This window comes from Oculina patagonica, chromosome 9 (genome assembly GCF_052425735.1).
Source record: "Oculina patagonica isolate OP01 chromosome 9, crgOcupat, whole genome shotgun sequence".
Classification (NCBI taxonomy): Eukaryota; Metazoa; Cnidaria; class Anthozoa; order Scleractinia; family Oculinidae; genus Oculina; species Oculina patagonica.
The window spans coordinates 27,424,501-27,449,523 of record NC_135766.1 but is presented as its reverse complement, the minus strand read 5'-3'; the positions used below and the strand labels follow the sequence as shown (position 1 = coordinate 27,449,523).

Sequence of the window (25,023 nt, the reverse complement as noted above, 5' to 3'; positions counted from 1 at the left end):
CCAAAGCTTATGCCGAGTAGGCTAGTCAATGACCAAATGGCCCTAGGGAGCCCTGGATCCGGCTCTGAATAGCTGGCTTGCTAGAGGGGTAGTGAAAGTCAGGTCACCTAAAACAGAGACTTTGACCCACAAGAATGCCATGGTATTATTGTGATGATTTCCAAATTTTGGCGGCTGAATTAAGCTGGCTGCAACCATGTGAGAGCTTAGTTGTGATCGGGGATGGCAAAGCTCTCCACTAAACCCCCTAGGCTACCCTGCCTGGATCCCACAGGGGGAGAGAGGGCGAGGCCCAGTGAATTTTAGGCCTTTCTGTCATTCCACTGGGTACCTGTTGTGGAGACATGGTAGAAATATATACCGTCATACCGTGTTGGCGGTCTAGACCGATGGCTAAATTATCTATAAGAGTTCGAAAAAAGCTTGACTGAGCCACGCAAAGATTAGTCTCTTTTACGGCTTTCATTCAAATTTTCCGACAAGCATCCCTTCTCTTTCATAACGGGAGTCCTCCCTCCCCCGGGACGTTTCCGCACGATTCGAATTTGCAAGAAGCTTTTAAACTCATGCAGGCACCTTCGGGTACCAGTTTTTCTTTGAGCAGATTTCTAGGGCTCTAAATTTGCTCTAAGTCGGTCGTTTATTAATCAGGCATTGGTTGTTCAAAGAGTAGATGACGCTATTCACTGGATAAATCACTATTCTCACTGGGAGCCCTCAAGCACAAACGCCCCTAATTCCTTTGGGATATCACTTGTTTACTTCCCTGCTTCTGTATATACTCAAGGGAGTCTACTGTGCATAATTTTTGGCTAGTTCAGTATAAATAAGTCTGTTTTGTCCTGTTTTTCACTCTCTTCGTTTTAACGGACGCCAGACATCAGATCGTCGCCCCACCCTCCTCCCCGCAGCGATGGCTCACATTTGTACCTTTATAGCTCCCGCTCCTTTCCGCCTCCGGGCTCGCCTCTTCCGGGCTCCCGGTGGGAATTTATTACTATCCAGTGGATAAGTGTTGACAAAGCAACTAAACTATGCTATCCACTAGATAGTGATTTATCCCGTGGATAACGTTATCCATCCTTCGTGGGCCTGGTCGAGGGCGCGCGGGATTTGCGTGTTTCACGCGCGCGAGCGCGACGCGTAGGTTAGCTGATGTTAGTTTCCCAACAGGGCCTTATGCCGCCCTGTTTCCTAGCAATTTGGCGCGCGTTTTACGAACGAGATTCGTTTTAGTCCCGTGTGTCGCGCTGACATAAACAACCTTCCGCCCTGGATCAAACCAAAGAGTTATGTTTTAGTTAATCATGCATGGCGCTTGCTCAGAAGCAACCAAAATCCTCTCAGAAATTAAAAACAAACGACTTGGTGAAGCTTTAAAAGAGTCATGGAGTTGAGGTTGTACCATTTACATAACATGCAGAATCCACGAAGTTTTCATAAACGTTTTTCTCCTTTCTTTATTCTTAGTAATTGTCATATAGATCGCGCGTGCGTGCGCACGCTCTCGCGCAGTCGCGAGCTAGAAAAATAAAGAAACGTACGTGGCCAGACTACCAGCTGGCTCACAAAGTACGGTTTTCGTCTCAAATTTTAGCCATAGTTTCACTAGGATCATAAAGAAGAAGGAGGCTGCACAGTCGAAAATGAGCACTTTGGTAGAGGTTCAAAGGGGTAAAACTAAAACTGCAAGGGACCGCTTACGATAATGCTGCTATTCGTAGGATCTGCTTAGAGATCTGATTAGCAAAAAAAATGAAACTACAAGCAAGACTGCAAGGCTGATCGTACTACGTGGTTATTGGGCAATTCATTTGCGTTGGCTCTTCGAGCTGGCGTCATTTCGATTCGCTCGGCACCGCGCTGATGAATCCCAATAAGGACGAAACAGCTGTCCGCGGTTGCAATCCTGCTGTATCGGTACTAGTTGTGATGGTGTCTCACAAAGTCTACTTTTCACGTAGTATGATTAGCCTTGCAGTTTTGTTTGTTAGTTCAGAGGGGTGTTGAACAAGACGTTCTGGTATAAAAGGGGCCTGACCACTCTCGCGCCCAGTTGTCAGTCAACTATCAAAATGTAAACAGGTTACAAACAACCTCTGTATTTCTATAACAGCTACCGATAAAATGAGTTTCCATGCACGATCTCGATCATCTCATCTTAGTGGCTTCCTGGCCATGAAATATAGTAGTTACTTTGATTGAATAGAAAGAACAAGTTCGCAAGATTTTCCTTCAGCCAAGTATATTTACATTCGTTATATCTCTACTATTTACAACTTCGATTTTCGATCCTAAAATGTCTTAAGAGCGATATTATGCCACTTGAAACTGCTGACTCAGCATTATTGAGCACATGTCAACAAACAACTCACAAAACTACGCATGGGTCGTGCGTACTTTGTGTGTGTTTATTGCCACGTCCCATATGTGCTACTTCAGTCGACATTTCATTAGGCATACATTGAATTATTTTACAGATTTCTTCCTATTGCTACCTTGCTGTCGTTAATTCGGCATATAAACCCATTTTATACAAAATACTCTACTCGTATTTACAACGCGGCTATTTCTGTTTCACTTTTCTACGTACAATTTAATATCAAAATTCTACAAGGTAATATGTAACGTGGATGACGTGACATTGTATTTACGTGACTGAGTAAGTCACGTCAAAATGCCACCATATTTGGCAAGTTCAGTTGTTGTTTCTTTGGCTGTCGGCCAGTGAGGTAATACGTGACAAGTTGTCCTTTTCCCTTCACTTTTACGGGTCCACGATAAATAAAACTGAATCCTTTATCCTTGAGAATCTCGTACGTCTGTTCTGTCACCTAAAAAAAACACATGTAAACGTTACTACCAAGAATAAAACGGCACGACGTTAGCTATATGATACCTTGCTGACCAACACAAGTCTTATAACCAGTAAGCATTTTATTCATCTGCTTTCGTTACAGCCAAGTAAATGAAAGGTGGAAGGAACAACCCTGGCCAAAACGTTTGGGACACTTTGTCATCTCTCCACTGAAACGCAATTTTATTTACTCCCCTCCTCCCGTGCCCCTTTGGCATGTTGGGTGTCAGGAGTCAAACGCATGCCACAAATCTTCTACACGGCTGAGTGGGAAACATCTTTTAAGTTTATTTTATTAAGTTTTGCCAAATACTCGCCATGAAACTTTATTTTTACAAAGAAATTATTTCAATGGATCTAACTGACAAAACGATAGCTTCATTATAACCAAATGTGTCTCCCCCGAGAGGGGCGTTATAATCTAAAGTTACAAGGAAACGAGATTTCCAACTTTAGGAAAACTGTCAGTGAAATCAGCCCAAAAGATGTTTCAAAAACCTAATTAAATATACCGCAATCCGTTTCAATCTTCTTCACTTTTGGCCATCCGTACCTTCTAGGTTGTATTTCGCTGTGTTATTGAAAGGTGCCTTCCTTCATTATTGTATATTACACCGAAAAGGTTTGATGGTCATTTCCCAAACCTAAATTTGGCTAAAATCCGTGACACAGTGCTCAGGGGGTGATGAGGAAAGATCTTTGTAATCTGACTATTTCTATGAGTGTAGATTGTTGGTTACTTGCAATTTCCACATAAAAAAGAGAGAAAAAAGAGAAGTGTTTAATTCCTTTTAGCTACAATTGAAAGTCAGAGCGAAATAAAGACACAGTCGAAAATCAATGCCAACCTGTATATAACCGGCTTTTCCGTTACTTTCCATTCTGCTCGCGACATTCACCGTGTTTCCCCAGATATCGTAATGTGGTTTTTTCGCACCAATTACTCCGGCTACCACAGGTCCTTGACAGATTCCTAAGAAAACAAAATATATGCTTTACATTACAACTAGAAAATATAAAACGCTTTGAATAGTTCTAGAATTTATAACCTATGTGCAGTTACCTTTTGTGCTGCGTTTGATAAGGTCTTCTATTGGCTTGATAACGAAGTGCGCAACAAGTCTTAACCAATCAAACGTAAGTGCGCAACAAGTCTTAACCAATCAAACGCAGGTGTGCAACAAGTCTTAACCAATCAAACGTAAGCTCGATTTTGGCCACGCGACTTTTCCTGCCCTTGCACTGATGGCTTGTTTTATACGTAGTTGTGATTGGCTGATGTGATTGCACTGGTTTTATTTACGGCATTCGTTAAAAACCCGCTCCGAGAGGAAAGAAGTTGTGTGCGATTACTCACCGACTCTAAGGACAAATTGATTGAAACATTCTTGGTTGATAGATTCCAGTTTGTCTCGTAAAGCTAGTGCAAAGTCCACCACTTCCACTAACTGCTGCCAATGTTCAGAGTCCTGGGACTGAAAAAAAGAGCAAAGGTTAGGACCCGGATGACCAGGAGTCAATCCAATATACGGGTAAACATTTCTTTCATTTTTATTAGCTAAACCAATAAACATAACATGCGAGGCATTTGAATGTGGTTTTTCTGTAACTTTGTGGTTTTTTTATACTTTTCCTTTTTACTTTTTTTCCTTGAATCTTAACAGTCAGCTTTTATTTCAGTTTACTCGATTTTGTCACGTAAGACAAAAAACCTATTGTAGTGGTTTTTATTTAGATTTTTACGTCATTGTGACATCATCCTTCGTCACGCAACTTTTTACTCTGGAGTGTTGCGTGATGTAATGTAATATCAGATACGGCCCTTATAAATGAGAGACTGTCGCTATCTTCTATCTTAGTTCTCAAAGCAAAAACCTTTCTTCTTTACCTCATATTCTGGTCTGAGTCCTGCAGCGGCCATGTAAGTGCTCTTGATCGTTTTTATTTTCTCAATACTTCGAAATCGTGGTTCTGACAAAACCTGCACAAAAAATAATTGATTCTGAAATGAATTTATCCAGGCCTGACCGACCTGAACAACCATCACAATTTCGTCCCTAAGCCTTTCATTGACCCTTCTCTCTCTCTCTGCAGTAGAAGGGAAGATCAAAGGCTTGGGAACGAGGCGAGAGATTTAAAATAACATCCTATTGCTCCAGTGATCTACTCTTACCTCGTCAAAATCATTGATAATCTCGTTCAAGAATCGTATGCATTCCTTTCCGCCATCATTGATTTGATCCTCAGAGTAAAACTCGTCAAAGTTTGGGATTGAAGCAAAGATAACTGTCACGTACTTGTACGAATGGCTGTACAGCTCCTGTCACGGTCACACAAGGAAAATATGTCACACAACACTTTGACAGAACAAATAAATTATCTTTTTCTGGTACTGTATATTGAATATTTTCTTGAGATGGCAATACTTTTTTCTTTTCAACAGCATTTGAGTAAGAACTTTCTTCAATATCTTTGTAGTTCCTTTTGTTCTTTTACGTCGTACTTCAGTGACTTTTACCTCACTTTCCCCTCATCCCGAAAATCGTGTTTTGAAATTACTTACTTTTATGACAAAATAGTAGTTCATTTTGATCCCAAAATCCCAAATATAATTCCTTCTCTGCGAGGCGCACAAGCAACTTTATAACTTGAAGCCCTTTAAGAACGTTTTTTTCAAGCACTGTAGAAAGAAAAGGTGACATCAAAACCCTCAGATTTTACAGAGTGGCAAACGCGTTCTGTCCAATCGGTTTCTTTGCCGTCTAATTGACCAATTACAGGCAAGCCCAGGACCAATCAAAATTAGGCGTGTCTGGACGTTTCCCGCGCTTTTGTCAACGGTCACGTGAAGCATGCTTTCACTGATTTAATACCTGATTGGTTACTAGTTATTTTAAAACATTTGTCAGTGGTAAGGAAAGTTTTGCAGATTTACGTCTTCAAACTTTCTACTAAGTACAAGTTCAGTGTTTGTAACATACCGTTTCGTCTTTGCTCTGGTGTTGAAGAAAATAGTCAGCCACGTGTTCAGGTAAAATGTTGTCCACCAACTTTCGATTTCTACCTCGAATTTTTTCCACTTCAGTCTTCTTTTCAAATGCCTGAAAAGAAAAAAAAAAGAACGCCACTTTACCATACAGAAATGAAGCGTGATGTGATTAATAGCAAATAAAACTAAAGAAACTTTTTCTGATGAACATTGTCGGTGTTTGTTGCTGAAACTTCTTTTTCTCCACTACAGTTCTGTGACAATTTTTTTAACTTCTTTAATGTTTGTTTTGGGCGGACACTGTATCCACAGTTTTCTTTGCCGAAGAAATCATGAAAGAAGAAAATGTCTAAATATTGATGTAGTGGTAAATTAAGTCGTACCTCCATTTTCCACAAAAACAGCAGACGAGCGGTGCGTTCAACCTGAAAGAGAAATATTCTTTGATCAGCGTTGCTGATAGGACTGTCTACACGTTAGCCTTTTTATCGCAGCCGTTTTTTGAAATGTCACGCAACGCTTCCCGGGGAGTAATTCGCGTAGCTACAAGTATGCTCAAGTATCTGCAGTTACATGCAGTTACATGCCACAATTTTTAATTGACTCTTTTGGTCATCGTTCAACGTTTACAAGACGGGTTGGTTAAAATACAAAAAAGCCGTGGTGTTAAACTTTACAAGATGTATTTCTTAAGCTTTCGATCAATTGTTGTTGAGTTACATTTCAGGAGTATAATTACAAGTGACGGAGAGGGGCGGGACATTGTTTCCTACCTGTCGACCATGAAGAACCAGAATAAGGAAGCCCAGTACCATGATGACGGATGAAAAGTACTTCTTTGGTAAAAAGGATGTTTGCCTTCGAAGAAAGATGATAACAATGTAATTAATAATAATAATAATAATAAAGATATTTTAGCAGGGAGCCCACGTCACAAAAAGGTGGTTTTCAGTGGGGTCCTTATTAATTTAAGACATGATTAGAGCAGCTTCCAATTGAGTGTCGTAAAACCAAAACCAAAGCAATCATTCTGGCCAATCGCAAAGGGCACGGACAATCCAGTAATCCAATCAAAATTCCAAGCAAATACTTGTGGCCGGCACGAAGCGAGAGAAAACGTGTGTGAGCGAGTCACGATTGGTTATGGTGTAACTTCTGATTGGTCAAGAATGTGACGGGATTTTTTTTAAACCAATCACTAAGCGTAGTAATGCAAAACCCAAGCAAACGCGAAAAATACTCTCGACAATTCAAGTGAAAACCGCTCTATATGAGCATTAAAAGGTAAGGTAAAGGTAAAGTCTGTGTCCGAGCCAAGTGGCCCATACGGCCGGAGCTTATCCCGGTTTCCATATTACTCCCCCCTGGATGGGATGCTAGTCCATGCATCGCACGGTTACCCCCAGCAGTAAATTCGCCGGTACCCATTTATACACCTGGGTGGAGAGAGGCACTGTGAGAGTAAAGTGTCTTGCCCAAGAACACAACACAGCGCCCCGGCCAGGCCGCGAACCCGGGCCGTTCAACTCGGAGTCGAGCGCGCTAACTATTAGGCCACCGCGCCTCCCACAATATGAGCATTAAAAGGCATAAATATAAATAAAGGAAGCGACTTCAACTTTTTTTATTGTTTTGAGAATCTCACTCTAGCTGTTCTCAGGTTATCGTGTCCATGGAAGCGAGATGACCTTTGCCAGTTTCTGGTACAGTACTTGACTTTTCTATACGTTCCGACCTTGTTTTGAAGCAAATATTCGGGAGGTTCTCTTTGTCGAGGAATCTTCGGGAAAATTTCGGGTAATTATCGGAAATCTTCGTAAGAGCTGTTGATCCTTCGAGAATTATTGGATAACCAAACTTCCTAGGATTTAGATCCAACACAAGAATTCAACAATAAAGAAAAAGTACTTACTCGTGATTGAAGTGCACATACATATCATAATTGTCGTACATTTGATGCATGGTAGAAATGTTGACGATGCAATAAGCCATCACTACCCCCAGGGTCAGTAAAACCTTCAGGGAGTGGCTGAGTTGGACTAGAACCGAGATCCCCACGAGAATCAGGATACCATTGTACGAGAAATACTGGGAAAAAACAAGAGTTTAACACAGTCTGTAAGAAAGGAGTTTAAGAAGCATGACAAAAAAAAGATTGATACTGGACTAGAAAGAGTTAAGATAGAAGTAGACTGGACCACGGTAGTAAAGCTTTTATTTTTATTATTTCATTTTACTTATTTGCCACACAAGTAATAACAAAAAACAATACAATAACATAAATTTAAATGACTTACAAAGAAAAAGTGGCGCGGAGCCCGAAAGTGAGAATGCGTGTTTCGGCCTCCCCATTTAACTAAGTTGACTTTACAAATAATTCTAGACAAATGTATGGAAAATTTTAAAACGTAACTGAACGCTTTCTAGCCCAGCTACATCCTTCAAACTTGGTGAATAAAACTTTTGCCTAGTATCTTAACTTTATGATTCATAAGTTGTCCAGATCAATTTTTGAAATATAATTCGCCGTAGGATTCTCATACAAACACTGTAATTTCTACCCGCGTTGCCCACCCGTCAAAATGGCGTCGAAAAGCCGTGATGAGGCCTATTTTAGCTTAACTTAATACACACCTGTGGGTATTCACAGGCTGGGCTTGAGGGATTCAAAGGCTCAGATCTGTTGTATCTCAGCGCCACAGCTTTTTTGTCCAGTTCAGTTGTCTCACAACCAAGCTAGAGAAGAAAAAGAACAATAAAAACGTCAGGAAAAATGTTTTCGGACTCGGCATCATATATGGATTGAGTTTGGCACAGGGGCCCATACAAGCGGCGTGTCTGTTTGTATGTTCGATATATCGAGAAATGTATTGTAATATTGAAAGAGTCTTATTATCGTAAACTTATTTCCACCAATGTCTATGTTTAAGCTCAAAATAAACGTAAATCTACCTCAGCTGTCGTATTTTGTCGTTTGTGCGGCTCAAAATGCGAATGTAAGTAATTTGGAAGGTTTTACGTTGACTGTTACTACACGTTTCCCGCTTGCATGGGCCCCTGTGAGTTTTCCGGGTTCTCCGGTTTTCCTCCCTCAACAAAAACTAACACATCGGGCGGCTGTATTCGCAGCTAAATTCCAATTCGATCAGGAATACACAGGCCCACAAGCTTCTAGCTTTATTCCTCGTCGTGTCTAAATAAAGGCATTTTTTTTTTCTGTTGTTTGTGGAGCTAGGAATTATTTAACGGACCAAAGTGTAAATCATAATTAATTTTTGGGATTTTTGAGATTTTGTGCTACACCATTCTTTGTATTTAGAGATAAGTCTATCGACGAGTAATGTCCAAAATACAAAAGACGGCTTTGTTGTTGTTTTACTTACACCTAATTGCAATAACGTTGTCATAGAAAAAAGGAAAAAAGAAAAAAAGGGTAAATAGGAATTAATTAGCTTAGTTTCATAACTGGTAGCATTTACAGAAATTTCACGAGTTTTATCTGCACTTTTTAAGTCCACATTTTTATGCTGTAACAAGATTAATTGATTTATTCGTATTTTGAAGCATTTTGAGGCCATTTGTACAAATAAATTTCATGCATGCGCTAGTAATTCCTATTTGACTTTTTCCTTTTTCCTTTTTTCTATGACAACCTTATTGCAATTAGGGATATACATGTGAAAGAAAGAAAAACGTGAAAGTGTGGACAACAAAGTTTCTAGTAGCGTCTTTGTCTGAATATTTTTCTCGCCCAAAGGACAACAAAGCCGTGAGTTATTTTCTTTTTTCATTATCTAGTCATTTACTTGAGTTATTCGTAATTTATAATTTCTCTCACTTACCATGTCAATCAACTCCGTGCCAGCCAATAGGGTTACACTTAGAGCGGCGAGAAGTGTTCGAGCTGGCTTACTTCCATCAAGGACATTTGAAAAATCCACCAAAAACTTTGGGAAATACTACAAAGGAGAAAAGAGAAGATAACAAAAAGTTAGTCATTGCAATCTAAACTGTAATAGAAGAAACATTTCTCCTAGTTCAAGAAACAAAAACTTTGCACGCTTTAGAGCAGTTTTCAATTGAGTGTCGTAAAATCAAAACCAAAACCCAAGTTATTACTCTGACCAATCACAAACGACACAGACAATCCAGGGAACCAATCAAAACTCGAAGCAAATACATGTAGTTAGCACGAAGCGCGGGAAAACGTGCGCGAGCGAGTCGCGATTGGTTTTGGTTTTACTCCTGATTGGCCAAGAAAGTGGCGCGAAATTTTTAAACCAATCACTAAGCGTAGTGAACGCAAAACCAAAGCAAACGCAAAGTACTTTCGACACTCAAGTGAAAACCGCTCTAACAGGGCCTTAATTAACAGTTTCCTAGTTGCAACAAAAATTGTTGAAAGTAGTAATTTGAGTAAGTAGGCCAGCAGACATTAAATATGCACATATTGTAATCCATTTCCATCGTCAATTGACACCCTCAATTCTCACTTGTATATGATCCAGGCCTTCTCTCTATGAGTTTTTTTTTAAATCACGTTAAAAGATAGAGCAATTCTGTCCCTTTGTGCTCTCTTACCTTTGGCCAGCTAGCGGCAATTGTAATGATAGTAGGAATGAAGAGAAACACCACTCCCAAGGAAAACGTCAAATCGTTCCTCAAAGACCTGTTAAAAAAAATAAGAACTGCTTCATCTTTCCAAACATAAAACTGCTAAAAAAAACGCGCAGCCTTATTACCAGCCCCCTCCCCTTGTTACCGTACTTCCTGTAAATCAGTAAAGAGCGGTTTTCACTTGAGTGTCGAAAGTAATTCGTGTTTGCGTTGCCTTTGCATTACTACGCTCAGTTATTGGTTTAAAACTCACGCACCATTTTTCAGCCAATCAGAAGTAAAACCAAACCAATCATGACTCGCTTGCGCACGTTTTCCCGCGCTTTGTGCCGGCTGCATGTATTTGCCTCGAGTTTTTATTGGTTTACTGGATTGTCTGTGTTCTTTGTGATTGCCCAGAGTGATTACTTTGGTTTTGGTTTTACGACACTCAGTAGAAAACTGCTCTGTAGAGTTACAATTACCTTGGGAAAATTGTGAGTTCCACAAAGAAACAGAAGATTATGATAACACAAAGACAGATCAGTGACTCCCCGCTCATTTCCTGTTTCTCCAGGGCGTACTGCGGGATAGAAAAAATATAAAGTTCTGATTACTAATATTATGAGCACTAAATTTTTGTAAAACGTCTAAAGGAGGGGGGGTGTGTTATGGGGTTTGCCTGCGGGGGGCCCCCCTTCGGGGGCGGGGCGCGGGCTCGCTTTGCTTACCAAACCGCGATTTCTCCACTCGCGCGTTGCCACCGAAGAAGGTCTGCTCGTAGGCTAAATGGGATAACGTTGGAATTCGGATCAAGAGTTGTCGGGTTCAAGTCCTGCCAAGGTTATTATGTTGTGTTCTTGGTCAAGACAATTTGCCTTTACAGTCCCTCTAGCTCTTCACCCAGAAGTGGGAATGAGAACCATGCACTGAAAAATTTGGACAACCTGACGAACATACTTAGCAGTTCTATATAGTATAAAGCAAACCATCTTGGGAACACTTCGCATGTCGGAGTTAATTATAAGTGCTAACCCGAAAATCCATTTGCTTTCAATCTCAAAAAAAATGCATTGTGAATAAAAAAGAGAAACATTTGAAAATAAAAGTGCTATGTTTACCTGGAACTCACTGTCGCGTTCTAGAAATCGAAGCGTAAAGGGGTTCATTTTTTCCTTTACCCTAAAACCAAAAAAAAACGTAAGTGAATACTACTTTTACATGTTTAACACAAAAAAATTACAAAGGCTAGTTAGGCAACTGTTTATTCATCTTGTAAAATTCGTTAATTATTCATGAGGGTGCAAACCAATCCCAGCACAGTATTCAGATCACATGTACACAACTGTAAACCCCAATACAAATCAAACAATAGAATTAACCTTTGATACAAACCCCTGCTCAGCTAGTTAGTATTCATTAACTTTTGATACAGATCTCTACTGATTGCTGATTCGCATAACAATACTTTGCATTCAATTAATTGTTTTCATTTCACAAGTAGAATAAAATATTCGCGTCCGATCTGTATGGCCGGTTACAATGGCTCGCCTATCGGCTCGCCATTGTAACCGCCCATACAGATCTCCCGCTCATATTTTATCTACTACTTAAAAATTTTCATACCCTCCTGCTCGTTCATCAAGGACGTCGGACAGAAGTTTATTGAGATTTCGTTCGCTGTGAAAAACAAACGAAAAAGAATAGATTAAAAAAGTTTCAGCTATATCAAATTTAGCCGCGCCAGCTTTATTTTTGTCCCAGAGCGAATTCTGATTCCCGTACCAATGAACTAAAAAGCGACAAGGTATTTTTGAGGCGTAGGCTCTCAAGAAAGATTACGGTGACAACATGCAGCGGTTTTTACTTGAGTGTCGAAGGTTATTTGCATTTTTTGGTTTTGCATTGCTACGCTGAGTGATTGGTCAGTTTAAAAAACTCGTACCACTTTCTCATCCAATCAGAAGTAAAACCAAAACCAAACGCGACTCACGCATGCACGTTTTCCCGCGCTTGGCGCCGGCTGCAAGTATTTGCGTCGAGTTTTGATTGGCTCACTGGTTTGACTGTTGGCAAGACGGATTACTTTGGTTTTGGTTTTAGGACGCTCATGATCGAAAATTGCTCTATTGAAATACCAATGTATCATATTATAAGAGCTCGACTGACCTTGATGTGGTAGAGGAATCAGACTTCTCTGACTCGTCCTCCTAAAATACGAAAACAAATTAGTCACCTATCTACGAATTACGTTTATTAAGAAAGTGCACCACAATGTCGACTTTTCCATCTATTCATTTCAACTGGAAACTCTTAAAAAAGATTTAAACCTCTCTACATTTAGCTTGAGGAAAGCCGTATTACACAGAGACAAACTGAATGGATCTGTTAAGTATCGATTCATTTCTTTCTAGTAGGCACGCAGGGTGTTCTGTTTGTTCTGTTAGAAATCGGGAATTCTGATTTGTTCTTCAACACGATTGCGCGCGCGCTGCTCTGAAATGGGAAAATTACTCCTGATTTTTCGCTCAAAAATGCAAAATATGTAGTGTTTGGACTTATATTCTTCAGCGTTTCTACTAAAACAATTAGACTAGGGGGGGGGGAGAAAGAAAAAAAAAAGGGAGGGGGGAAAAATTATAAAAAAAAAAAAAGAAGAGAAAAATTATAAAAAAAAGAGAAGAGGGAGAAAAAGGGAAAAAAAAAGGGGGGGGGGGGACTCACCCTCCTGTCCCTCCCCCTCAGACTACTCGCCTTCGTTTTCTATAAGCGAAAATCAACTCGGCTAAGCCTCCTTGACTATTCACCCGCAGAAAACTTTGGCTCGTAGTCGAACTGTTAAAAATTTACTATCCTTATTATTTAATAAATAGACGTTGTTTCGAGGCTTCTCAGTAAAAATTTTGATTCCTTTACTCACATCAAACAGTGAGACTCTTCTGAACTCAATCTCTTCCTTGTTGATAATACTGTCCTTATCACCCACGTCCCAGTGAGTAGTGGAGTTAATAAGTTCCATTATCGGCGACGAAGTTCGTCTCGTCTCTTTTGAACAAGGCTCAGTCAACCACATAGTGTCATCGCTTTCCTGGAAATATGGGATAAAAGGAAAGGTATAGTCTGCATTCGAGCCAAGTGGACCATATCGACGGAGCTTATCCCGGTTTCCGTAGCATGAAGCAATAAGGAGTATTTCTACTCCCCCCTGGATGGGATGCTAGTCCATCGCAGGGTTAACCCCAGCAGTAAATTCGCTGGTACCCATTTATACACCTGGGTAGAGAGATGCACTATGAGAGTAAAGTGTCTTGCCTGAGGACACAACACAGTGACCCGACCAGGGCTCGAACCCGGATCGCTCGATCCGGAGTCCAGAGCACCAACCATTAGGCCACCGCGCCTCCCATTTCCTGAAAAAATACCAACATAAATTTTACCAACTGCGTTTGAGCAACAAGACATGCACAAACGAGGAAGCAACGCTCTCCTCCGCAGAGGCCTCTCTTTTTTCTTACGGGCTGGGAAATGAGGAGAGGTGAAAAGTAAGCGCGCGGAGTCTGGGGAGAATGGCAACAAAAGCGCGCCGGGGACCCCAATTTTTCATTTTTCGTGTTTCTTCGCCTCCCCCCCCCCACCCATCCACCGAAGGAGCCTCTACAGAGGAGAGAGAAGGAAGCACTGTTACGAAAAAAAAAAGCTGTTCATTCGATATAAGCACACCGTCATTAGAAGTTGACTGTTATGGCATGATTCTTCACTACCTTAAAAAATTAACACTTTTTCAAAGCACTTACCTCGCTGACGGAAGATGTCTTTATATTGTTATTGCCGCCATTGTTTTTCCTTTTCACTATCAGATACGTTTTGATGCCTTGTTCTTTGATGAAATCATTTCTTGTGTGTCCTTCTCCGGGTTCGACTTCATAATCAAGTTGTACACAGTTATATGTGGACTCTGATATGTGAACACGACTGTGTAGGAAACAAAGCCACTGTTGTGATAGTGTGCTTAAGAAAATGTCGTATTTGTAACCAACTATTTTAAATAAAAAAGTGCAAACTAAAACGCAAACGCCCAGAAAACTGATGGACAGATCCTCTCTTCCCTCCTCGCTAACTATCAACCGATGGAAACCTCGAGCTTGTTGTCTAATCGTTAAATACAGCACCCCATCCAGACCCTTCAACTTTATCCCAAGAAAAAAAAAGAGTACCCCTATTAAGTAAGGTTTTCACAAACCCTGGTATGCCTCCAGACTCCATACTATTGGCTAGCGTGACGTCATTTGACCACGCATCAAACTGCCACTTGATCTTTCCCAGGACTCCCGCGAGCACGGACCCAGTGTGGATACCAACGCGCATGTCCAGAGTTTTCACGCCTGTTTGCCTGCGCACCTTGCTGTAGAGAAACAGGCAAGCAGAGACAAAACAATAAGTCACTTAAAGGCCATTTCCGAGTTACCCTTTCCCTCTGTTTTAAAACGAGTCTACGTGCGAAACCATTCAAATGAAAATGAGTTTGATTTGCATGGAAATGAACCTGTAGGTGAAACTCATTTTTATACTCGTTTTGAAACAGAGGCAAAGGGTAACTGGCCTATTCGTCGTGCCAAGGAAATACTTATTTGATTTACAGTTAAACGCCGCCCTCCACTGTGGCCACTGGCTAAATTAAGAAGGAGGTAAACGTGAATTTGAATAAAATTTTAAGTTCATTGCCCTGTATTGCATTGCGCATCCTTACTGCGCAGAATTTTAGGCGCAATTAGCGCGCGCGCACACACACATATCAACAAAATGGCGGCTTTTTACTATGCAGCTTAGTCCGCGAGAGAACTTAATTGTCACTTTCTCCTAAACGAGCCTGGTGACCTGTCAATTTTTTCTCATATTTTTGGTGTAGCGATCAAAATCTTTCTGGAAAATGAAAACAGATCAATTCATGTGTTTGAAAAATAAATTATCGTTAAAAACGTGTACTTTGCTAGTATTCGCAGAGGAATTTTAAAGGAATTATATGGAATATACAAGGTCTTCCTGCTCCTAAACGAATCTGGTGACCCCCTTTTTTATTTCAAAATTTAAGTTCCCTTAAAGTAATAAACCAGTAGGCCAAGTTTGGTTAAAAAATTGTGTCGGTTCTATTTCAGGGCATGACCTTAAGGGGTTTAAAGAAGGGGTAAAAGAAAGAATATTTCATAGTTTATCCATAGTTTTAATATTCGTATTGTTCTGTGTATTTTTATATTTTATTGTAAATAATTATTGAGGGCCACTGGTTTGTTAGTGTTTTTATGCTTTGTGCTCCCTCGTTAAATAAAGACTTTACTTACTTACTTACTTACTTATTTTTTTTGGAACGCTACAGACAGTTGACGCCCCAGGCAAGAGCACGCCAGGTTGTCAGGGGACAATTTTGGTGTCCATCTACAAATTTTTAACTTCAAATTCTAATTTTAAAGCTACATTAAATCTTCAATAGGTCAAATTTCTCTAAATTTTACTAATCTTTAATTTCCTTCCAAACATACCCAAAATCAATCACGAATTCACAAAACCCCTCAAAGCATGTATTTATGAGATGAGCAGAGTTTTTGGATTGTTTGAAATGTGAACGACATATTGCCAGTAAGCCTACGTTAAGTTGCGCAAATATGGCATTCATGTTTATTCCTGCCTTTACGTTTTAGAAATTCTTGAGCTTCCAATGTTTAGAAGAAAATTTAGAGAAGTGTTTTTTTTTGTTTTAAGTGTACGATATATTTCTTCCAAGTGTTGCAACACAGCGTTGCTATGGATACTCACGCAATGTGAGCGATCATATCACGACCCATCTCAACAGCGTATTGCGCGTGCTGCTTGTTGTCGTCCAGGCCCGCGATGCAGTAGTAACAATCTCCAAGAATTTTGATTCTTTGACAGCAGTTTTTCTGCAAAGAAAAAAAAATTACTTGATTAGAAAGAAAACAGTTTGGATTAAACGCTGTCTGTTAAATTTATTAGAAGATCTCCACTGACCATTGATAGTAAAAACGTGTTCCAATTGGCATGGTTTGCGTCATTCTCGTACCGAGTCTTCGTTCCTTACTGCGCATGCATGTTTGAAGAAACGAGCGACTCTCGAAAGTTCCGTTGCATGATCGAATCTGATTGGCTTGAAAAACTGAACAAGATTAACCGGAAGTAAAAACAATAAAAAGTTTGTTGGTCAGGCCTTTGAACTAAGCTAGGCATGCGCAATTCAACCGGAAGTCCGATATTTTCAGACTTCCAATCGGGACTTTCCAGGGTCGCTCGTTTCTCGACGGCTGTTCAAGGGAAACGAAGACCCTGGGTACGAGGTTGGGTTTGCGTTTATTTGTTTTTTTTTTGTTTCGCGCTGGTCCTATTCCCGTTTCCGTTTCATATTCTGATTGGTTCATAGCATTATCAAAGAGTTATATTATTACTTCGTTTCATTTCAAGAGAAGCACAAGATTCTTACCGTTCCAATCTTGTCAAAGTTGGCAAACAACTCGTTAAGAGTGATAATTAATTCCTCTGCAGTACATTTAGATGAGAGTTCCGTAAATCCAACAATATCGGCAAACAGAATGCTGAAAATAAAAATAAAAGATCAATTATTAAAAAGTTGATAGTCTGACAAGTATCATGGTCAAACGTTTTTTAAGAAACCTGCAGTAGTTGTATAAATATTAGTTACCATCTTTATTATTTACTAAATATTAGTTGTTCGTTGTTAAAAAAAAAACGGCTCTACGATCTTTACGAAGCTAAACGATTTACAAAACGTTTTCAAAGTGGCTAACCTTCTGGTAAGTACTTCGTCAATAAGATTGGCAAATTTAGTTTGATTAGTTTTTTAATTATTATCTCCAAACCAAAAAAGTGTCACAACTCGTCGTCAATGGCAGCAAACGTAAGACACGTCGAGCCTTGCAAGTACAAGCCATGCCAAACGCGGGAAGGCGCGCACAATAGCTATTACACAAACCGGCTTACAACCGGTTTTGGTCTTTACTCCTGATTGGTTGAGGAAAACGCATGTTGCCTATGACTGGTTAAAGAGCAATACCCGAGTTTTTTAAGTAGTTGTACTTTAGACAAACATGAACTATAGTTTACGTTGTCTTGAAGTAGTTTAATTAAGGCAGAGTTGTTTTTGAAGAGCAAAAGAAAAAAGAGACAGGCTGTCGGTTCATTAATGACAGCTTATAAACGTTGGAAAGAAGTAGTTCAAATGAAGATTACCTGCACTCCTCGTGCCGTTTGATATAGAGCTTGTTAAAAGAACCATCTTTTAAAATTGTGCCATCAGCTTCAATGTCATCCGCCATTTCTGTGGCCACGTGTTTTGGAAGAACAGAATGAAGCAGTCGTCTCTAAAAACGGAGATAAATAATGTTATAACGACTTTTTAGTGGAAAAAACTGGGTAAAGAAATAGAGAAAGTGGAAAAAACGTTTAAAGTCTGGAAAAAGGAGCAAAATAACATAATATTGACGACCAGCGACATTTTCATCGACGAGTGGATTGGCCTAAGTGGAATGCATGGTGTGCAGAGTGACGTAAAGCTCTGGCCAAACGGTAACGCAAGTAGTCGCACAAAGGTTGAACTAACGTACAGACTTGTGTTGCGTGGCCAAACGGACTCGCAAGTAAGCTGTCAAAAAAAGTCATTTCAATGCTACTGCATGCGCTGCAATTCAGTACCTGAAGTTAACAACAAGACTTGCGTTGATTTGTGTTGGGTGGCTAAACGGTGAAAAACTTGCGTTGACTTGCGTGCAAATTTGATCTCGACCAAAGTGAACGCAAGTCATCACAAGTCGACGCTAAGTGCACGCAAGTCCTGGCCAAACGGAGACGCAAGTAGACGCATGTTTCAACCTGCGTCTACTTGCGTCTCCGTTTGGCCAGGACTTAAGTGTAGAAATTCTAAGAATTTCCGCATTCTTCTGAGCCCATAATTTTTATTTAAAGGACTGCGGCGTTGCTAAGTAACGTGGATTGACATGTGGTTACTAGGGTAACCAAATGTACAAACCTGTTGACGGTTCTCCGATTCTAAAGTGATTTTAACTTCCAATGACTGCCTTGTTTCCAAGACTGATCTCCTCTGTCTCCTGTCTGCGATGTAAAAGTCTATAGCACCAAGAATATTACTGCATACAAACAGCAAAATGTTTGCGCCCATCTGTCGAGAGAAAAACAAAGTTAACGTTAATACAGCATGAAGCAACTAGAAATGCTACTATTTTTAAATGCGCCCCCGCCCCACCCGGATGGTGTCCAGTCCATCTCAAGGTATTACACACTACACAGCATGAAAATTGGGATTTACATGAAATTAAAGGTGGTTACATCTGGTGTAAAGTCGGTTAACCAACTTTACACCATCAATGTCGTTAAAGGCGGTTTAACCGACCTTTACGCTACCGTGTGTAAATGTTATTTAAAGTTGGTGTAAAGGAGTCTCTTTATCTACCTTAATAGTTGAGTGTAAAGTTGGGATAGAGGTCAGCTTTAAAAAATGTAAAGTCAGCGTATAGCTGAATAAATTCCAAATTTACGCCAGCTTTATTTGAGCTTTACACCACGGTAAAGTTATGTTTTTATGCAGTGTTAAAACCGCTCTTCCACCACTACCTCCAACTCCAGTTTGAATTCGTGTCACTGATCGCAGCGACAAAGACTTTCACAAAAATGCCGACCATGTCACTCGAGGCAACATGTTGCATCAACTTGTCCCCGCGACATGTTGCAGCGGTTTGTCGTTTTGTGTGTCTCGGCTTTTAAAGTTACTGATAACGGGTTCGCTACCTTCTTTTCCCCCTCCAATTACCTCAATGTTGTTTTCAACCAAGAATCATGCTTTTACAACAACAGTGAACTGGGGAAGGGGTAAATAAAACAATTTAAATGTTTACAGCTGTGGTTTTCAAGAAATTGCGCTACACTCGCGCTTGTCTACAATTGTTTGTCCAAGATTGTATCCTCTCCTTCAGCAGGGAGTGGAAATACTCCTAGGCGCCGGCCTGATGGGATCACTAGCCTTGAATGCGTCTTTGCTTTATCTCAAGAAAACAGCGAAGCACTTAGACCAGGTTCTCACCCGGGTGGGGTGAGGAGGAGGGGGGTGGGTGAAGGGGGCAAGGCACCACCCTATATTGTTCTCAATACATTGTCATCTCTAGTTATTTTCCTTTCTTCTCCGTTTACTTTTTTGCTTTGAGGGATTGAAAAGTGCAAACTGCTTCATTACGACCATACTAGCAAAATTGCACAAACTAATTCGAATTAGCACGAACGTGATGAATTTGCATTTAAAATTAACAGAGAGGACATCAGAATAATTGAAAGGAAATAGTTGTGTTGGTTGAGTACTTAATACGTAATTGGGGAAACTAGATATTGGGAAATTAGTGCTAATTCCTGTCAATCAATTATAGATGTACACAAAGTTTTGTTGCGGAAAGAATAATTCACGTTCTGTACTGCAGCAAAGGTTCTGTTCCCCTCTTTTCTTCACATACATGGTATACAAGAATTAGTGATAAAATTTAAGTTAAGGGCTAGGAACTTGCAACAGCGCGCAGTTTTAGTTGCACATGTTGCCACAAGCTATACCAACTTTTCGCCCAACTCTTCTGACGAGGAGGAAGTCGGATTAAAGCCGAAAATAGAAAACGCAGCTTTTTTTTACTTTATCTCTTAGAAGAACGAAGTCGAAAAAAAATCTATAGATCGTCGAGTTTAGGGTAGAGTTTAACTTTCCATCAGGCGAAAAACTGGCTGATACTGAGTGATTTCGCGCAATGTTACAGAAAGCAGATTACTAAAGGCACCCAACAGACCGTTTAGGTGAATATCTGTTAGGAAGACTTATAATCTACTACGATTTTCGGATTAAAGTGTGATAAAAAATTGGAGATCTCTTTTGCTCAAACTTTCGTGACATGAGGAAAGTAATGCCTGTTGTTTTCGGAGAGAGAAAATGTTGTTTTGGGTATGAAAAAAGGCCAGCTACGATTTTTAGGAAGGCGACAGCGACTCGTAAATTCGGGTTCCCAAAAACTGTTTCTAAAGTTTGAAAGTCCAGCTAGCATATCTGAAAATATACACTTTTCTTACCGTTAATTTAAGAAGGCACTTTTAACGTAAAAACGGCGTTCCGACACCTATAGTAAAATTTTCTCGTTGGGTGCCCCTGACTCACGGCCGAATTGTTAGGCGCAGTTTTCGACGTGGAAAATTGCACGTAAGTGGAGGTGTATGCAAAAAGAGCAATTCAAACATTGCGTGCGGCAAGGTGCGTAATGTTGTGTTCCCCGTCCTTCATCAAAACGCTATTTACACAATGAGGCCATTAAGCCAGAATCCTTCCAAGGAAATTCTCTGGCAGTTGTTGACAATGACGCCATTCTTCGATTCAAATTGATGATTTGCTATAATGTTCCAGCTGCGAGCAGTTAAGATATATTTTTCAGTTTTTAACGTGAAAATGAATGGGAAATCATGAAGCTAAGGAGACTAATAAGCCGTAATTAATACCAAATTTCAAAAGATTAGATATCAGCATGAAATATTTCATTTCATTCGTGCATTTAAAGGGTTGTGGAATCGATCCGTATCGGATTCGTTTCACGAATCGATGTTCCTTTCTTTCACCGATTGCTTTGTCTGTTACGAAACAATTCATTACTCGAATTACATCATTACTGATAAATCTTTAATGAAGGCTGTGATTGGTTGATTTGTGTTACTGACGTAAGCAACCTGTCTTGTGACAAACTTATAAGTCCTAAGCCATTATTCCTGATAGATTTTGTAAACAAAACCTTGCGCAAAATGCTTCATTAAAACGACGAAAATGCGGGAATAATATTGGCCTCAATTCACTAAAACTATAAACTTTGATGTATTTTTATCGTAGAAAATTGTATTTGCGCTGGCCTTAACGCGAAATTGCTTCGTATTTGTAAAGGTTTATAAAAACGCACTACTTTTAAAAAAAGAGAGTTTCCCGAAAATCGTTTTGCAAGTAGATTTTAATTAGTAGTGTTGCTAGGCGCAAGAAAATGACTTTATACAATCGAAGTGAATATGTTATATGAGTCTCAAAATTATCGTTCGCTACGGCAGTTTTATTTGTACAATTGTGATGAAATTAAGCATCGAGAAATGTTGAACAAAACGTTTAAGACTAAATTCGAATAATAAAAAAGCCGTCACAACTTCTCCCAGAAATTGTAATATTTTACGAATATATTTTTTGGGGGGTTGCCGGGCTGCCGTTTTCAAGTATTGATTTATCATGTTTCAGTGAACTAAACCAGTAATATAAGCGACACAGCTTGAGATTTTCGTGAATCGGTCAAAATAGATGTGATATCTTCGCAAAACCAGGCGAGAAAAAAGGCTAAAAGCTGAGCGAAAGAAACAACTTCCGTTGCGAAGGAGACCTAAAGGTTTATGCAATTAAATGAAGCATGTTTTGCTTATTTGCACTAATAAAGATGTTGGTATAATATCGTGAAGATTTTTCATTGTCAATACGACTCTAAACAGGGCATGAAAAGAACAGGCTTGTTCAAAAAACCCTCCAATGACTAATATTTTATGAGCAAGAAGCTAGGCGACGCAACAAAAGCTATAATACAAATTTGAAAACCATTTACTTTTTTGGCTCCATTGTTGACACGGTTTCCTCGGAAGGGTTAGCGAGAATCTTTAATATCCGAGCTAATAAATCGCATTCTGAATACAACTACGTTACGGATAAAAGGGTATAGATAATTCAAGGTGTCTATTTTCTGTTTTATTCATTAATTTTGGTATATGCGACGTTTGTTTATACCTCAAAACGCTTTTGGCTTCTAAAACAGGCGGAGACGGCTCGCGCGCGAGTTCAGTTTATCGGCAGAATATCTCATCTGCGGAAGAATATCTCTCATCGACGCCAAAACAACTACATAAAACCTTTATGTTTTGAAAGATCGATAATCATGCCATAATTAGCGAGGAACTGTAAACGTTCAGCGGTGAAAATGTGTTCAATTGCGAGTTTCTAAGTTGTGTTGACTGACTCGACTCAGGAAAAAGGGTAATAGTTTTTCAAGAAGAGGACAAGCTAAGAGCTTCCCTTAAATGCCCCCGGAAATAGAATTTTGTTGACCTTCCTACGAAAAACCGGGTATTGTATATATGAGAACTTACTTACCTGCCGTCCAAAATATTCGCGATTTTGTCTGGCGAGAGTGCTGGTGATAACGACATGCCCTACGCCCGCAAGCAAAGCCAAAGCCGTACATAAGGGTAAACTAGCCGGTAGCATTACATTCGAGATAAACATGAAAAAAGCGAACATCCCCACAGAAGCACTCGGTACCAGAGGGTCGTATCCAATGGCTAAGTCCACTTGTAACTGGAAAAACACCGTAAACCATACTATATAAGGCAGAAGTTGGAAAATTCGAGGAGGAAAAAGCTTCAAAAAATATAACACAATAAATGTTAGGTTCACTGTACAGAATGTACAAGTCACTATAAGCCGATTGACTTGTGTTGGGTTCGTTTTGTCGAAAACTGCCGAGTACATTGCGATCAGGCATAAATTGACCACAAAATCCAGTAAAATTATGTACAAAATCCTGTCAAGTTTTTGTCGGCAGTAATAACGCTGATATATCTCTTCCAGTTGTCGAGATGAAAATTCAACCTTGAAACAAGATGGCAAACAGAACAGCTTTCCCATTGATGCGAATATAAGTCGCATTTTACTAGTTTGTGTAATGTTGTGTGAATTATCCTTCGCAAAGGCAACTTTTACATTAGATGTACTAATCTTCGACTCAGAAATACTTCTATCGATATTCGCAGTCCTTGTAGTTTTTATAGAACTCGGTGTAGAGTTTTCGCCATGTTCTGGACTGGAATTGTTTTTCCTGTTACTGCTTGCGGCGTTTGGGTTATTCTCGATTTCATCGCTCCATGTAACAAACGCCGGTGAAACTCTGGTGTTAGCAACATTTTTCTTCATGTTGGGTCAAGTCGCTGGCCGTTTTTCGCCTTTATCGACCGCTATTACCGCAAATTACCAGCTTGTCGCGTAGATTTATCGTATCTCTTCATACACTGCAATCATCGAAAGTTTACTTAGTGAGTATAGCGAGTCCTGACCGCTGGGTTTTATGCTAATTCAGGTCAAATCCTCAGGACATTTGTGATTGGTTGTCGTGACAATATACACAGTTGGAAAATGATAAAAGCAATTGAAACAAAAACAATTCACCTGCCTTAGTAACAACCAGTAGCAGAAATCATAGTCAAAAGTCAGTGCGAGGTTTTCGATTAAATTCGTTGTGTTAAAACGATAAAATAGCTAAAACGTAACATCAAAACTACACCTAAATAATTTTTAATTCGAAACGTTTGCGCTTATGAAATTAAGTAGAATGAACACTTTCGCTAAAAGTCATTCAATTTCGAACAAACCAACCCTTTAAAACAGATACTGTCCTTGGAAGGAATATACACTTGTTTTCAGTTGTTGCTTAATAAGAGTTTTATAAACATCATGCATCACTTTTTACTTCGGGTAAAACTTCGATCGTCCAATTGCTAAATTTCTTGGAAATGTATATAAGACATAACACCGGCTGATTTCAGAACGGTCAGAAGCAAACGCAAGCTGTTTAATTCTGACTGTTAGCGAAGTTTTTCCGGCACCAATGCAAAACTGACTTTAGACGTCGCAATCTATTTGTTTTGGCTTCGTTGTCTAAAAATCTACAGTTTTTGCGACAAACCGGAAAATAAGCAAATTATAGACCAGAACAGCTAAATTAAACATAATTCTCTGGTATACGAAAGAATTATGTTATTTTTTAGTTACCCCACGGTGATCTATAATAATATCTAGGAAATTAGCATTGAGAAACTAACAACAAACAATTCTTCTCGACAATCAATATTTTGTCGCTTTCCTTTATTTAGTTTTGACTTCAATTAATATCTAACCCTCTTATAAACGCATAGTCTTAGCCTGGAAACTCGACTAAATTCGTTTATCTTGCCATCGGCGAGTAGATCAATAACAATTGCGAAATAAAAGTTTTTTCTTTTAATCTGTTTTGACCTTTGCGAGTGGCCTACTTGCAACGCCTTTTAAGAAAATGAGTAGTAAGAAATGATATCACTCTTTTAGAGATGGATTTGGCGAGACTGCAACTTAAAAGCGACAAAACTCACTCACTCTAATGGTCGCTATGATCAGAGCCGTATCACCAGGGAGCGATCATAATTGAAAGTATTAAAATAAACTAAATTTATTTTCGTCAGCGGTGGTAATTGTCATATAACATTTTTTTTGTTTTGTGTATATTTCAAAGCTGTAAAACTTGGGTGTCAAATGCTAAAACATGTTCCCCTTAAAAAAAAAAAAAATAGTAAAACTACAAAAAAAACATCAGCAACTTCATCAAAAGCAAAACCTTTATACGACCTTCAAATGAGCACCTGTGTTTGAATAAATAGCGAACCTTGTTTTTAATTCGTCTCTGTTAAGATCATGGGA

The 25,023-nt window shown here is 39.6% G+C and overlaps 1 protein-coding gene across 1 annotated transcript; it reads right to left on the bottom strand.

The window, feature by feature from the left end:
* Positions 1 to 2,086: 2,086 nt before the first annotated feature.
* LOC144666987 (adenylate cyclase type 3-like) lies at positions 2,087 to 23,592 on the bottom strand. The gene is made up of 24 exons (XM_078528441.1): positions 22,669 to 23,592; positions 18,493 to 18,642; positions 17,697 to 17,827; positions 16,930 to 17,041; positions 16,251 to 16,375; positions 14,683 to 14,844; positions 14,237 to 14,414; positions 13,363 to 13,530; positions 12,612 to 12,652; positions 12,069 to 12,122; positions 11,564 to 11,624; positions 10,928 to 11,025; positions 10,428 to 10,515; positions 9,689 to 9,805; positions 8,481 to 8,582; positions 7,759 to 7,934; positions 6,620 to 6,704; positions 6,230 to 6,271; positions 5,839 to 5,958; positions 5,031 to 5,177; positions 4,746 to 4,838; positions 4,215 to 4,332; positions 3,706 to 3,830; positions 2,087 to 2,834 (listed from the first exon to the last, which is right to left on the bottom strand). The coding sequence occupies exons 1-24, from the start codon at positions 23,485 to 23,487 to the stop codon at positions 2,673 to 2,675; spliced, it is 3,474 nt and encodes a 1,157-aa protein (XP_078384567.1). The 5' UTR covers positions 23,488 to 23,592; the 3' UTR covers positions 2,087 to 2,672.
* Positions 23,593 to 25,023: the final 1,431 nt, after the last annotated feature.

Bases quoted from the DNA above. Each gene is read 5' to 3' on its own strand.
- LOC144666987 (XM_078528441.1), bottom strand. From the start codon at position 23,487: ATGAAGAAAAATGTTGCTAACACCAGAGTTTCACCGGCGTTTGTTACA. The intron at 7,935-8,480 runs GTGTGTATTAAG...GTTTTTTCCCAG, and splicing joins CAGCCTGTGAATACCCACAG to TATTTCTCGTACAATGGTAT. The intron at 5,178-5,838 runs GTATGTTACAAA...TGACCGTGACAG, and splicing joins ACCAGAGCAAAGACGAAACG to GAGCTGTACAGCCATTCGTA.